Below are 13,072 nucleotides of genomic sequence, written 5' to 3'. Positions count from 1 at the left end.
AGGTAGCTTCTGATAAAGCTGGGATGTTTCCTGATTTTCTACTGTATCACACTGAGAAGAAAATACTGTGTCAATTCAAAGTCAAAGGACCCTGTCTTACTCAACCAATACTTCTGCTTCTTAGTATCTCTTTACCTCAGACTGTACTTACCCTGTCATATACATTTATGGTTTTAAATAGTTATCAGTGTCTGAATTATTCACTTTGTGATCTATTTATAGCTAATACTGACTCCTCTGGGCATTTTCCTTTACTGGCAGGCTTTCTCAGAAGTCTACATGTTTAGAAATTCAAGTTAAATAACTTCAGTTAGTCTAGACTATATGTTGTTAATACTCTATAGTATGGTTTAGTATTGGTTTACAGCTTTTTATATGGTCTTTCTTAGTTATCTATGTAACTGTGTCTAGTTTCTCAACTGTAAGCATTGGTAGGTCAAAGACTAAATACAGTAATTTAGTACAATGTTGCAAAAACACTGACATTAAAAACAGAAGTTCCCTGCCAGGCATGGTGGTTCACACCTGTAATTCCAACACTTTGGGAGGCTGAGGCAGGCAGATTACTTGAGGCCAGGAGTTTGAGACCAGCCTGGCCAACATAGCAAAATCCTATCTCTACTAAAAACAGAAAAAATTAGCTAGGTGTAGTAGAACACATCTGTAATGCCAGCTACTTGGGAAGCCGAGGCAAAAGAATTGCTTGGGCAGGGCACAGTGGCTCACGCCTGTAACCTCAGCACTTTGGGAAGCCGAGGCAGGTGGATCACCTGAGGTCAGGAGTTCAAGACCAGCCTGACCAACATTGTGAAATCCCATCTCTACTAAAAACAAAAATTAGCCAGGCGTGGTGGCAGGCACCTGTAATCCCAGCTACTCGGGAGGCTGAGGCAGGAGAATCGCTTGAACCCAGGAGGTGGAGGTTGCAGTGAGCTGAGATTATGCCACTATACTGTCTAGCCTGGGCAACAGAGCAAGATTCCATCTCAAAAAAAAAAAAAAAAAAAAAAGAATTGCTTGAAACCGAGAGGCAGAGGTAGTGAGCCAGCCAAGTTCATGCCACTGCACTCCAGCCTGGGTGACAGAGTAAGACTCTGTCTCCAAAAAAAAAAAAAAAAACCAACAAAAGAAAAAAACTAGCATGGTGGTACATGGCAGTGGTCCCAGTTACTCAGGAGGCTGAAATGGGAGGATGGCTTGAGCCTGGGAGTTCAAGGCTGCAGAGAGCTCAGATCACACCACTGCACTTAAGCCTGGACAATAGGGTCAGACCCTGTCTCAAAACAACAAACAACAAAAAAAAGAGAAAGAAGTTCTATTTATCAAATTACACAAGCATCATGCTAGCCACCATTTAAAAGAACTAAACAAAATACAGTCAGTCCTCAGTGTTGTTGACAGGTTCTTAGAGACTGTGATTTCAGTGAAACGACATACTACAAAACCAATCTTTTTTCTTACCAATGTTATAATAAAATGGTGTTATTTGAGGACCCCCTTCACCACAGCTGTTTCACTTAAAGTCATAGTTTCTAAGAAACTACTGATGATGTTAAGTGAGAACTTACTGTCCTACAAAAAACATACAAGATAGATACAATACAAATAAAAACATCAAGCCTCAATGATACCTGACCTAACGCAGGGAAAAAAAAAACAAGCTGAAGACAGATAGACAGACAGACAGAACGGCCGGCCCCAGCCGGCTGGCCGGGTGCAGTGGCTCATGCCTGTAATTCTAGCACTTTAGGAAGCCGAGGTGGGCAGATCACCTGATGTCAGGTGTTCCAGACCAGCCTGGCCAACACGATGAAACCCTGTCTCTACTAAAAATACAAAAATTAACCAGGTGTGGTGGCATGTGCCTGTAGTCCTAGCTACATGGGAGGCTGGGGCAGGAGAACTGCCAGAACTCAGGAGGCAGAGGTTGCAGTGAGCTGAGATTGTGCCACTGCACTCCAGCCTGGGCAACACAGCGAGACTCCATCTCAAACAAAACACACACACACACACACACACACACACACACACACACACACACACACACTCTCTCTCCACTTCTAACATGTTGCTCCCAAACAGCCTGTAAAGAAGGGAGGGGAGGTGGTTTGGTAACAGGAAGGAGAAGTTATTTAATATTGTACAGTACCCTCTGATACTCTGCCTATGTCAATTAGGCTTGGCAACCACTTGCTCAAGAAATAGCCTTACCTTGGCTGTCAATGACACTTTGTACGACTTCTTCCAAGCCTACCATGTAGATGAACTCGCTATTGGCTGCACTAGGCAAGAAGTGAAGTAAGGGAGCTGGAGGTTTAGGGGGTGGGATCTCCAGGAGTGTCTTTTCCAGCTGTTTGCGAAGAGCCAATTTGGCTGCAGCCTGTGAGTTGGCAGCATCAGTCATGGCGCTGGGGCTAGGAAGTGGCGAGGACACTCTGTTCACGGTCCCTGGCTGGATATGAGAGGCAAGGTTCATATAGATGGCAGAGGATGTTGTACGCTGACATGGAACAGAAGAACTTGACTGCTGAAACAGATTGAGAATGGGGTCAATCATGGTATGTAGGAGAAAGGACCAACTCTTACGTTCTTGGCAGAGGACAATGTCTGATCCTGGTTTGGACTATTTCGCTTCTCCACAATAGGAGGTGGTCAACTTATTCATTGAAAAAGAACTCTGACACATAGGAAAGGAAAATGATGATGACCATGAGCTAAAATTGCTAAGAAAGAAATAAAGGCTGGGCATGGTGGCTCACACCTATAATCTTAACACTCTGGGAGGCCGAGGCGGGCAGATTACTTGAGGTCAGGAGTTTGAGACCAGCCTGACCAACACAGTAAAACCCCGTCTCTACAAAAAATACAAAAAATTAGCTGGAAATTCCTTGAACCCAGGAGTTGGAGGTTGCAGTGAGCCAAGATCATGCCACTGTACTCCAGCCTGGGCAACAGAGTGAGACTCCATCTCAAAAAAAAAAAAAAAGAGAGAGAAATAAAGATTTTGCTTTCTGTCACACATTCTTGTGCTTCTTATTCCCTAGATCACTCTCTTCTAGGCAGATTTTTAGCTTACTGCTGCTCTGCTGTATAACCTCTCTTCTCTACTACTATTTTAATATAATTCCTCAAAGCTTCTACTTTTGGGACTGCTCTCAATTAAATTCCTACCCAAATAACCATTTTTGTCCTAGAGTTTATCTATGTATAAAAACTTAAAACCTATGGCCCTTTCGACAAGCAAAGCAAATAAAGGATTTCTCTGTTTCCACATTAGGGCTCAGCTCTCTCTTACCGGTTGGTAATTGATGGCAGGATTCATGTTGGGTGTTGTGGTGCGTACAAGGCCAGGCTTAGGTGGACCCCGCTGACCCTGTAGCTGGGCTGGGTTTGGTGCAATAACACGTTGAGACATCAACATGTGTGGAAGGGTGGTATTGGTAGCTGAACGGATGACACTGTGACCCTGGAGGAGAAGAAGAGGAAAAGAACTAATCACAGGTTGTACGCTGTGTATAACACAGCATGAAATGCAAAAAGGAAAACACTGCCTGTAATACATACCTGAGTAGAAACATAGGAACACACCCAGACTTGGTAATTTCATTTAATGGTCTATGAGATAAATCTACCATCACTGTAAACCCTGATTAGTGGCTAGGAAGTCCTTGGCTTTTTTTCGTATAAACTATCTAATCCTATAGGGTTAGACAGAAAACTACCCCTTCTCTAGAGAAACTGGAAGCATTCCCTAGATAAGAAAAACTACAGTGGAAAGATGAAAGTTACTCATCTTTCTACTAAAGACTAAATCATGCCATAATGGACCAACAGAACAATCAGTAATAATAACACCTCTATCATGGCCAGGTTCTTCTATAATCTTCACAAAAGCCCAAAAACAGACATGATTAGACAGGGCCCTCCAACACTAAGATCCCACTATGAGTCACATACCTGTAATGTTCTCAAATTTTGAGGTTCAACCCCTTGGGTCCCAGGCCGGGAGGGAAGCTTAGATAGGCCCTGCTGTCCCACATGGGCAGGAGATGGCTGAACAATAGATGCTGCATTCTGTACAACTGGAGTCTGGGAGAGGGAAGAGAAAATAAGACTGTGGAAAGGGCCAATAATCAGAGGTGGAAATCTGGTACATTTCTAGACTTTAAAAGTTCCTTATCAGTGTGAAGTTCTTGTCAACCAGCAGAAAAAACCAGAAAAAGGGAGTCAAGGTTTTCTTAAGGCCTGAGATTAAAAAAAAAAAAAAAAAAAAACAAACAAAAATCACTACTACTACAGACTAAAAAACTATGGACCCAGGAAGAAATGGGCCACCCACCTGAACCCACCTGGGGTAACCTACTCTCAAACCAGTTTTTCTCTACCTTCCTTTAGTCCCTTATTTCTAGGGCACATTACCTTCTGGACCACATTCTCTTTCTGTAGCTGACTCTGTCTCAGTTTCTTTAATAGGACCAGTCGGGCTTCTTCCAATCGTAGCTCATCCCTCAGCTGCTTGATAAGTTGCTGCCGTTCCTCAATGCCTTTCCCCTAAGGAAACAACAAGACTGTCAGCTATGGCAGCAGGTACCCAGAATTCCTTCCTGCAAGAGACAATCTTTACTTCTTAGCTCTGAAACCTTCATCTTTCACAAGAAGCAAAAGTGGCAATAGGATTATCTTTGTATCACTGGGGTCTGGCAAAGTGCCTGGCATTCAGTAGGTACTCAAAGAGATGCTTACAGAATTAAAGGAGAGACCACATATAAATGCTAATCAGTCAGATTCCTGGCAAAAAGAAGAATGACTAAAGAGAAACATTGTTTTTTTTGTTTTGTTTTGTTTTTTGTTTTTGAGACGGAGTCACGCTCTGTCACTCAGGCTGGAGTGCAGTGGCACCATCTCAGCTCACTGCAAGCTCCGCCTCCTGGGTTCATGCCATTCTCCTGCCTCAGCCTCCCGAGTAGCTGGGACTACAGGCGCCCGCCACTACGCCCGGCTAATTTTTTTGTATTTTTAGTAGAGACGGGGTTTCACTGTATTAGCCAGGATGGTCTCGATCTCCTGACCTCGTGATCCGCCTGCCTCGGCATCCCAAAGTGCTGGGATTACAGGCATGAGCCACAGCGCCCGGCCACACTGTCTTCTTTTAAAATAAATATTCCTAAATCTCTTAAAGCCACATTTCCTCTAGATATACACAAAAACTTAGGAATCCCTTCATACTCAGGTACTCAGGTTAGAGTGCAGAAGGTATCCTTCCAGCCAAGAGTTTACTTTATATGACTTAATTATGAACTTTTGTTTTCATTTTTCAAAGATAAATAACATTGAGTATAATGGCCTACACACATGCTTTTCAAACTGTAGTCTCCAATTGATTCTAACAGTTCCTTTTAAAAGCCCTTGAAGTCGAGAGTCACTATAAAGTTTTCATCAATGGGTATTTATATCCAAACAGTAAACAGTCAAAAAACAGAAGACTCTTGAGGAATTAAATAAAATAGAAGGAGTGTAACATGAAAAAAGAAATTCTTCTTTCTTTTTACCTTAAACATCTCTAGGTTGGCTGCTTTGAGTCTTTCTTCCATTCTGGAACTGGAACGGGGACTGGAAGCCTCATTGTCAGACAAAACAATGATGTCTGGTGAGGGAGTTAGCCTTCCTCGCTCTGGCTCACTAGACAAGAAAAGGAAAAAATAAGCTATTTCCAACAAAAGTTAAGAAAATTCCTTATCTATGCTGAATTAAAAAAAATCCAAGGGGGGCCGGGCACGGTGGTTCACTCCTGTAATCCTAGCACTTTGGGAGGCCGAGGTGGGTGGATCACCTGGAGTCAGGAGTTCGAGACCAGCCTGGCCGACATGGTGAAACCCTGCCTCTACTAAAAATACAAAAATTAGCTGGGCATTGGGGCACACGCCTGTAGTCCCAGCTACTCAGGAAGTTGAGGCAGGAGAATCTCTTGAACCTGTGAGATGGAGGTTGCAGTGAGCCGAGATCGCACCACTGCACTCCAGCCTGGGCAACAGAGGAAGACTCCATCCCCAAAAAAAAAAAAAAAAAAAAGAATACTCTATCCGATCAAGAGTAGGTACTGAAGAATACACAAAAGAAGGAAGTATTAATAATTTGACGGAATAGTGTCAAGCATAATGTCTACAGCCTTATAGAAAAGGATTAAACCTCCAGAAACAAATATATTGAACTTGCATCTACTTACCAGAGTTTTATCCAGCATCTTACCTCAAAAAGAGTCTAGAAATTACTTTGAAATCTAAATCTCCCATATTGGTTCCTCTTACTCCTAATCCTATTTACTAGATAACTCTAATTTAGGTTATTCTGGGGATAGCCTTAAAAGCATCATGCTTATTTGTGTAAGATGATAAAAAATGGCACATACTGCTTCAGACCTAGTAACAAGAATTCCAGAAACTCTAATTGCTTCAGGTTCCAAATCAATGACTGTATCTTCTAATTCTCCTCTGACTTCAAAGATACATTCCCAGATCCTACCTTCCTTGAGATTGTCAGTGTAGTTGGGAGTATTTAGGTTGATTGTTCTTTGGTCCTTTTTTTCCCCCTCTTGAGATAGGATCTCACTCTGTCACCCAGGCTGGAGTCCTGTGGCCCGATCACAGCTCACTGCAGCCTTGACCTACTGGGCTCAAGTGATCCTCCCACCTCAGCCTCCTGAGTAACTGGGACTATAGGCATGTGCCACCATGCCTGGCTAATTTTCGTACTTTTTGTAGACATAGGGTCTTACTATGTTGCCTGAGCTGGTCTTAAGTGACCCTCCTGCCTTGGCCTCCCATTTGGCCTTAAATAATCAACTTAAACCCTTAACGATCACAGATCACTAGCTGTCCACTTCTCAGGGTTTCTTGTCCTAGCTGCTGTTGGCACATGGATTTTTTTTTTTTGAGGCAGGGTCTCATTCTATTGCCCAGGCTGGAGCGTAGTGGTACTCGCTGCATTCTCAAACTCCTGGCTCCAAGAGATCCCCCAGCCTCAGCCTCCTGAGTGCCTGGATAATTTCTGAATTTTTTGGAAAGTGGTGGGGGTCTTGCTATGCTGCCCATGCTAGTCTTGAACTCCCGGGTTCAAGTGATCCTGCTGCCTCAGCCACCCAAAGTGTTGGAATTACAGGTGTGAGCCACCATGCCCAGTCAGGACATGGATACCTTTTGAACAGGGCAACCCTGATCACTGGCATAAGCATTCAATTTCTCAACAGGGTAAATCTGAGTTGCTAAAATCAACCAAACTTAGGTAAGGAAACAGAATAGGGGGACAGAAAGATAAGAATGACTATCTTGTGAACTATTATTAAGTTTGACTAGATTGCTGGCCATAGACACAGCAAGCTGAGAAGGTAGAAATACAGAAAAAGAAACCACTAGAGGGAGAAAAGAGCCTTTCATTCTCTAACCCCGAATATGAGGAGTAATGGTTAGGCCTGAATAAAGTGTCTGCATTCTTTTTTTTGAAATGCAGTCTGGCTTTGTCACCCAGGCTGGAGTGCAATGGTGTGATCTCAGCTCACTGGAACCTCCATCTCCTGGGTTCAAGCGATTCTCCTGCCTCAGCCTCCCCAGTAGCTGGAATTACAGGTACCCAGCATGGCACTTGGCTAATTTTTTTTGGTATTTTTAGTAGAGATGGGGTTTCACTGTTTTGGCCAGGCTGGTCTCAAACTCCTGACCTCGTGATCCGCCTGCCTCTGCCTCCCAAAGTGTTGGGATTACAGGCGTTAGCCACTGTGCCCGGCCTGAATTCATTTTTAAAGTGTGATTTACTTCTCATATCTATATTCCTTTATACTCCCCGTCTATGATTAACATGGGCAATTTTGGGTGGGCAGATCACTTGAGGCCAAAAGTCTGAGACCAGCCTGGCCAACATGGAGGAATCCTGTCTCTACTAAAAATACAAAAATTAGCCGGGCATGGTAGTACATGCCTGTAATCCCAGCTATTCAGGATGCTGAGGCACAACAATCACCTGAACCTGGGAGGCAGAGGTTGCAATGAGCCAAGATTGCATCACTATACTCCAGCCTGGGTGACAGAGCAAGACTCTGTCTCAAACAAATTAAAAATAAATAAAAAATAAATCATGGGTAATTTTGGAATCTGGAAGATTTTTCATGCAGAAGCTCTTTCTAGTCCTGGTTGGATATATATATTACAAGTTATTTCTAAGGTAAGGAATTCTTCCTTGCTCAAATGAGTGCCACTTACTGCTTAGGAACTGCCCGCCCAGTGCCAAGACAAACAGAGATATTACTGGATGGAGATTTGGGAATTGTATGCCATTTATCAGGAAGTTATATCTGAGAACAACTTTAAATGATTATTTTATTCCCAGATATAAACACACCAGTATTAGGTAGATAGCACAGATAAGGCAAAGCCAAAGTCTCTCTCTTTTTTGAGTCGGACTCTTGCACTGTCACCCGGGCTGGAGGGCAATGGTGCAATCTTGGCTCACTGCAACCTCTTCTGAGGTTTAAGTGATTCTCCTGCCTCCCGAGTCGTTGGAATTACATGTGCCCGCCACCACACCTGGCTAATTTTCTGTATCTATAGTAGAGATGGGGTTTCACTATGTTGGCCAGACTGGTCTCAAACTGCTGACCTCGTGATCCACCCGCCTCAGCCTCCCAAAGACCTGGGATTACAGGCATGAGCCACCGCGCCCAGCCTCTTTTCTTGTATTTATTTTTGCTTTTATTTTTTGAGACAGGGTCTCACTCTGTCACCCAGGCTGGAGTGCAGTGGTGCAATCGTTCGTGGCTCACTGCAGTCTCAATCTCCTAGACCCAAGAGATCCTCCCACCTCAGTCTCCTGAGTAGCTAATTTTTAAATTTTTTGTAGAGAAGGGGTCTCCCTATGTTACTAAGGCTGGTCTTAAACTTCTAGGCCCAAGTGATTCTCCTGCCTTGGCCTCCGAAAGTGCTGTGATTACAGGCGTGAGCCATCATGCCCTGCCTCATTCCTCAATTTTCAAAAACTAATGAGCTAGGATTCTGGCCTCATTTGTTAAACATTCCGAGAGAAATTATTTTGCTCTTTTCCTAAACATACATGTAATTTACAACACTGGGGGTAGTTAAGTATGAACTCCTACCTATTAGAGAGATATTATTAAAAGCCCCACTTGCTGTGACATCACTTGTGACTTAGTCTGGCATATTCTCAGAAGCTATAAAGCTCTTAATCCTTATCCTAGTAGTAAAAACAACTAAGCTGAGAACTGCCGTGTCTTTCTAGAATTTCAAAACATTAGTAGCGTTGGTTTCATACATACTTTATTTCACAGGTATCATAACTTGACCAACTGATGGTAAAATAAGCTATTTAGGCTATTATGACATGGCTATTATGTTAAGAACTTCTCTTGCCTTCTGCTTTCAAATTCTTTCATCTTTTCTTGGTAGAGATGAGGTACCACTATGTTGCCCAGGCAGATCTCAAATTCTTGCACTCAAGCAATCCTCCCACTTTGGCCTCCCTAAGTGCTAGGAATACAGGCATGCACCATTGCACCCAGCTCTTTCCTCCTTTTATCACTATCAAAGAAACTATGGTTCTCCTTGCTGGGAATGTATCAGTTTTGCTCACTGTTGGTTTTTTGTTTTTTTGTTTGTCTTTTGAGACAGGGTCTTGGTCTGTCGCCCAGGCTGGGAGTGCAGTGGTGCAATCTCTGCTCACTACAACTCTACCTCCTGGGTTCAAGCGATTCTCCTGCCTCCCTTCCAAGTAGCCAGGATTACAGGCACCCGCCACCACGCCTGGTTAATTTTTGTAATTTTACTAGAGATGGGGTTTCACCATGTTGGCCAGGCTGGTCTCGAACTCCTGACCTCAGATGATCCTCCTGCCTTGGCCTCCCAAAGTGCTGGGATTACAGGTGTGAGTCACTGTGCCCAGTAGTCTTGTTCATTATTATACAACATCTCAGGGCTAAATGGAAATAACTGTCAGTATATCTGGAGTCCCAAGCTTCCAGAGGATTGTGTTTCAAAAGATCACCCCATGTTGGGTACAGCGGCCAATGCCTAATAGTTCCAGCTACTCAGGAAGCCAAGTGGGGAGGACTGCTTGAGCTCAGGAATTTGAGGAAATAGTGCACGACAGTGCTTGTGAATAGCCAATGCATGTCAGCCTGGGCAACACAGCGACACCCCATCTCTTTAAATGATTTTTAAAAATCACCCCAAAATAACATTTTTTAAAAAATTGTTGGGTTTGGCTGGGCATGGTGGCTCACGCCTGTAATCCCAGCACTTTGGGAGGCCAAGGCGAGTGAATCACAAGGTCAGGAGATAGAGACCATCCTGGTCAACATGGTGAAACCCCATCTCTACTAAAAATATAAAAATTAGCCAGCGTGTAGTCCCAGCTACTCAGGACGCTGAGGCAGGAGAATCGTGTGAACCCAGGAGACGGAGGTTACAGTGAGCCAAGATCGTGCCACTGCACTCCAGCCTGGCCAACAGAGCGAGACTCCATCTTAAAAAAAAAAAAAAAAAAGAAAAAAAAAAGTTGGGTTTTCAGGAAGTCTGACTTTTTAACACATACTGTATCTATCTGCAATGTAATAGAATTCCAATAGCACTAATGAGATCTTACCAAAATGTCTACAGAAGGAGCAGCAGGACTGAAAACAGGAAAAAAAATACTGTGTTAACAAAGTTTCTATGAAAAATGTTGGGCCCGGCACGGTGGCTCATGCCTGTAATCCCAGCACTTTAGGAGGCAAAGGTGGGCAGATCACTTGAGTGCAGGAGTTAGAGACCAGCCTGGGTGACATAGCAAAACTTCGGCTCTACTAAAAATACAAAACAGTTACCCAAGTATAGGGGCACACGCCTGTAGTCCCAGCTACTTGGGAAGCTGAGGCAGGAGGATTGCTTGAGCCTGGGAGGTAGAGGTTACGGTGAGTGGAGATCATGCCGCACTGCACTCCAGCCAGGGCGACAGAGTGAGACCTTGTCAGGAAAGGGAAAGGGAAGGAAAGAAAAATGCATTTAAGAGTTCCAATTTGGGATGTGAAGAATCCACCTAACATTTCTTTAACTCTTTGTCCCCAATGAAGTAGGATAAGTTACTTGCTCCAGAAGGGTAAGGGTGATTATAAAAGCAAGTAGGTTACTCAGGTTCATGATCTCATTCACCGACGTCCTTTTCTTTCAAGCAATCTAAAAATGAACCTATTTATATAATATTCTGCTGGCACTACCTATAAATTACAAGTATTTTTCTTCTCTTCAAGGACCTCTAGGGAATCTGCCTGAGGTTTCCTAAGAGTTTTTTGTTGTTGTTCTTTTTGCTTTTTTAAAAAACTGAGGCCGGGCGCGGTGGCTCAAGCCTGTAATCCCAGCACTTTGGGAGGCCGAGACGGGCGGATCACGAGGTCAGGAGATCGAGACCATCCTGGCTAACATGGTGAAACCCCGTCTCTACTAAAAAATACAAAAAACTAGCCGGGCGCGGTGGCGGGCGCCTGTAGTCCCAGCTACTCGGGAGGCTGAGGCAGGAGAATGGCGTGAACCCGGGAGGCGGAGCTTGCAGTGAGCTGAGATCGGCCACTGCACTCCAGCCTGGGCGACAGAGCGAGACTCCGTCTCAAAAAAAAAAAAAAAAAAAAATTTGAGATAAGAGTCTCACTCTGTCGCTCAGGTTGGAGTGTAGTGGTGCGATCTCAGCTCACTGCAACCTCTGCCACCGGGGTTCAACAATTCTCACGCCTCAGCCTCCCAAGTAGCTAGGAACACAGGTGCGTGCCACTACAGCTGGCTAATTTTTTCATATTTTTAGTAGAGACAAGGTTTCACCACGTTGGCCAGGCTGGTCTCAAACTCCTGACCTCAGGTGATCCACCCACCTCGGCCTCCCAAAGTGCTGGGATGACAAGTGTGAGCCACCGCTTACTAAGAGTTTTTAAAGTTACTACCAAGAATAATGTTTGCTTGTGGAGCGTGGTTTAAAAAAATAATCCTCGGACAAGACCAGTAAGGAGACATCAAAAGGTAGAGAAAGTAACATGTGTAAGGTTATAACCATTCCTTTCTTCTTCATTCTCCATCAGTCCAGCTTTTTAGAGATTCTGCTTTGGATCAGTCCTACAACAAACTCAGCAAGGTCATTTGGAGGGCAACTGAACACTGAAGACTAATTCTCACAGCTATCAGCTGTTTCTGAACTATTTATAAACTGAATGTTTTTGTTTTTTTTTTTCAGAGGGAGTCTCGCTTTGTCACCCAGGCTGGAGTGCAGTGGTGCAATCTCAGCTCACTGCAACCTCTGCCTTCCGGGTTCACACCATTCTCCTGCCTCAGCCTCCCGAGTAGCTGGGACTACAGGCACCTGCCACCACGCCTGGCTAATTTTTTGTATTTTTAGTAGAGACGGGGTTTCACCGTGTTAGCCAGGATGGTCTCGATCTCCTGACCTCGTGATCCACCCGCCTCGGCCTCCCAAAGTGCTGGGAGTACAGGCGTGAGCCACTGCACCCAGCCTAAACTGAATGTTTTAAAAGCTAGGGTTGGCTGGGTGTGGTGGCTCACATCTATAATCCCAGCACTTTGGGAGGCAGAGGTGGGAAGATCACCTGAGGTCAGGAGTTCGAGATCAGCCAGGCTATCATGGTAAAACCCCATCTCTACTAAAAATACAAAATTAGCTGGGTGTGGTGGCACGCGCCTGTAATTCCAGCTACTCATGAGAGTAGAGAGGCAAGAGAATCACTTGAACCCGGGAGGTGGAGGGTGCAGTGAGCTGAGATCATACCATTGCACTCAGGCTGGGCAAAAAGAGTGAAACTCCAACTCAAGAAAAAAAAAACAAAAACACAAACACACACACACACACACACAAAACTAGGGTTATAGGCTGGGTGTGGTGGCTCACGACAGTAGTCCCAGCACTTTGGGAGGCCAATGTGGGAAGATCACCTGAGGCTGGGAGTTTGAGACCAGCCTGGGCAACATAGTGAGACTCTGTCTCTACAAAAGTATTCAAAATTTAGCTGGGTGTGATGATGCACACACCTTTAGTC

The 13,072-nt window shown here is 44.3% G+C and overlaps 1 protein-coding gene across 2 annotated transcripts in view; it reads right to left on the bottom strand.

The window, feature by feature from the left end:
- The window catches only part of GATAD2B (GATA zinc finger domain containing 2B), a 119,580-nt gene that overhangs the window by 9,239 nt on the left and 97,269 nt on the right, over positions 1-13,072 (bottom strand). The window contains exons 3-7 of one of the 2 annotated variants that reach the window (XM_007977035.3): positions 5,550-5,679; positions 4,420-4,551; positions 3,958-4,089; positions 3,296-3,466; positions 2,212-2,527 (exon numbers count right to left, since the gene is read on the bottom strand). In XM_007977035.3, coding sequence (XP_007975226.1) covers positions 2,212-2,527; positions 3,296-3,466; positions 3,958-4,089; positions 4,420-4,551; positions 5,550-5,679 — 881 coding nt within the window. The remainder of the gene's footprint in view (positions 1-2,211; positions 2,528-3,295; positions 3,467-3,957; positions 4,090-4,419; positions 4,552-5,549; positions 5,680-13,072) is intronic. The other variant, XM_007977036.3, reaches the window with a different exon arrangement.

The sequence above is a fragment of the Chlorocebus sabaeus genome, chromosome 20, assembly GCF_047675955.1.
Source record: "Chlorocebus sabaeus isolate Y175 chromosome 20, mChlSab1.0.hap1, whole genome shotgun sequence".
Lineage (NCBI taxonomy): Eukaryota > Metazoa > Chordata > Mammalia > Primates > Cercopithecidae > Chlorocebus > Chlorocebus sabaeus.
This window is presented reverse-complemented; position numbering and strand designations above follow the sequence as displayed.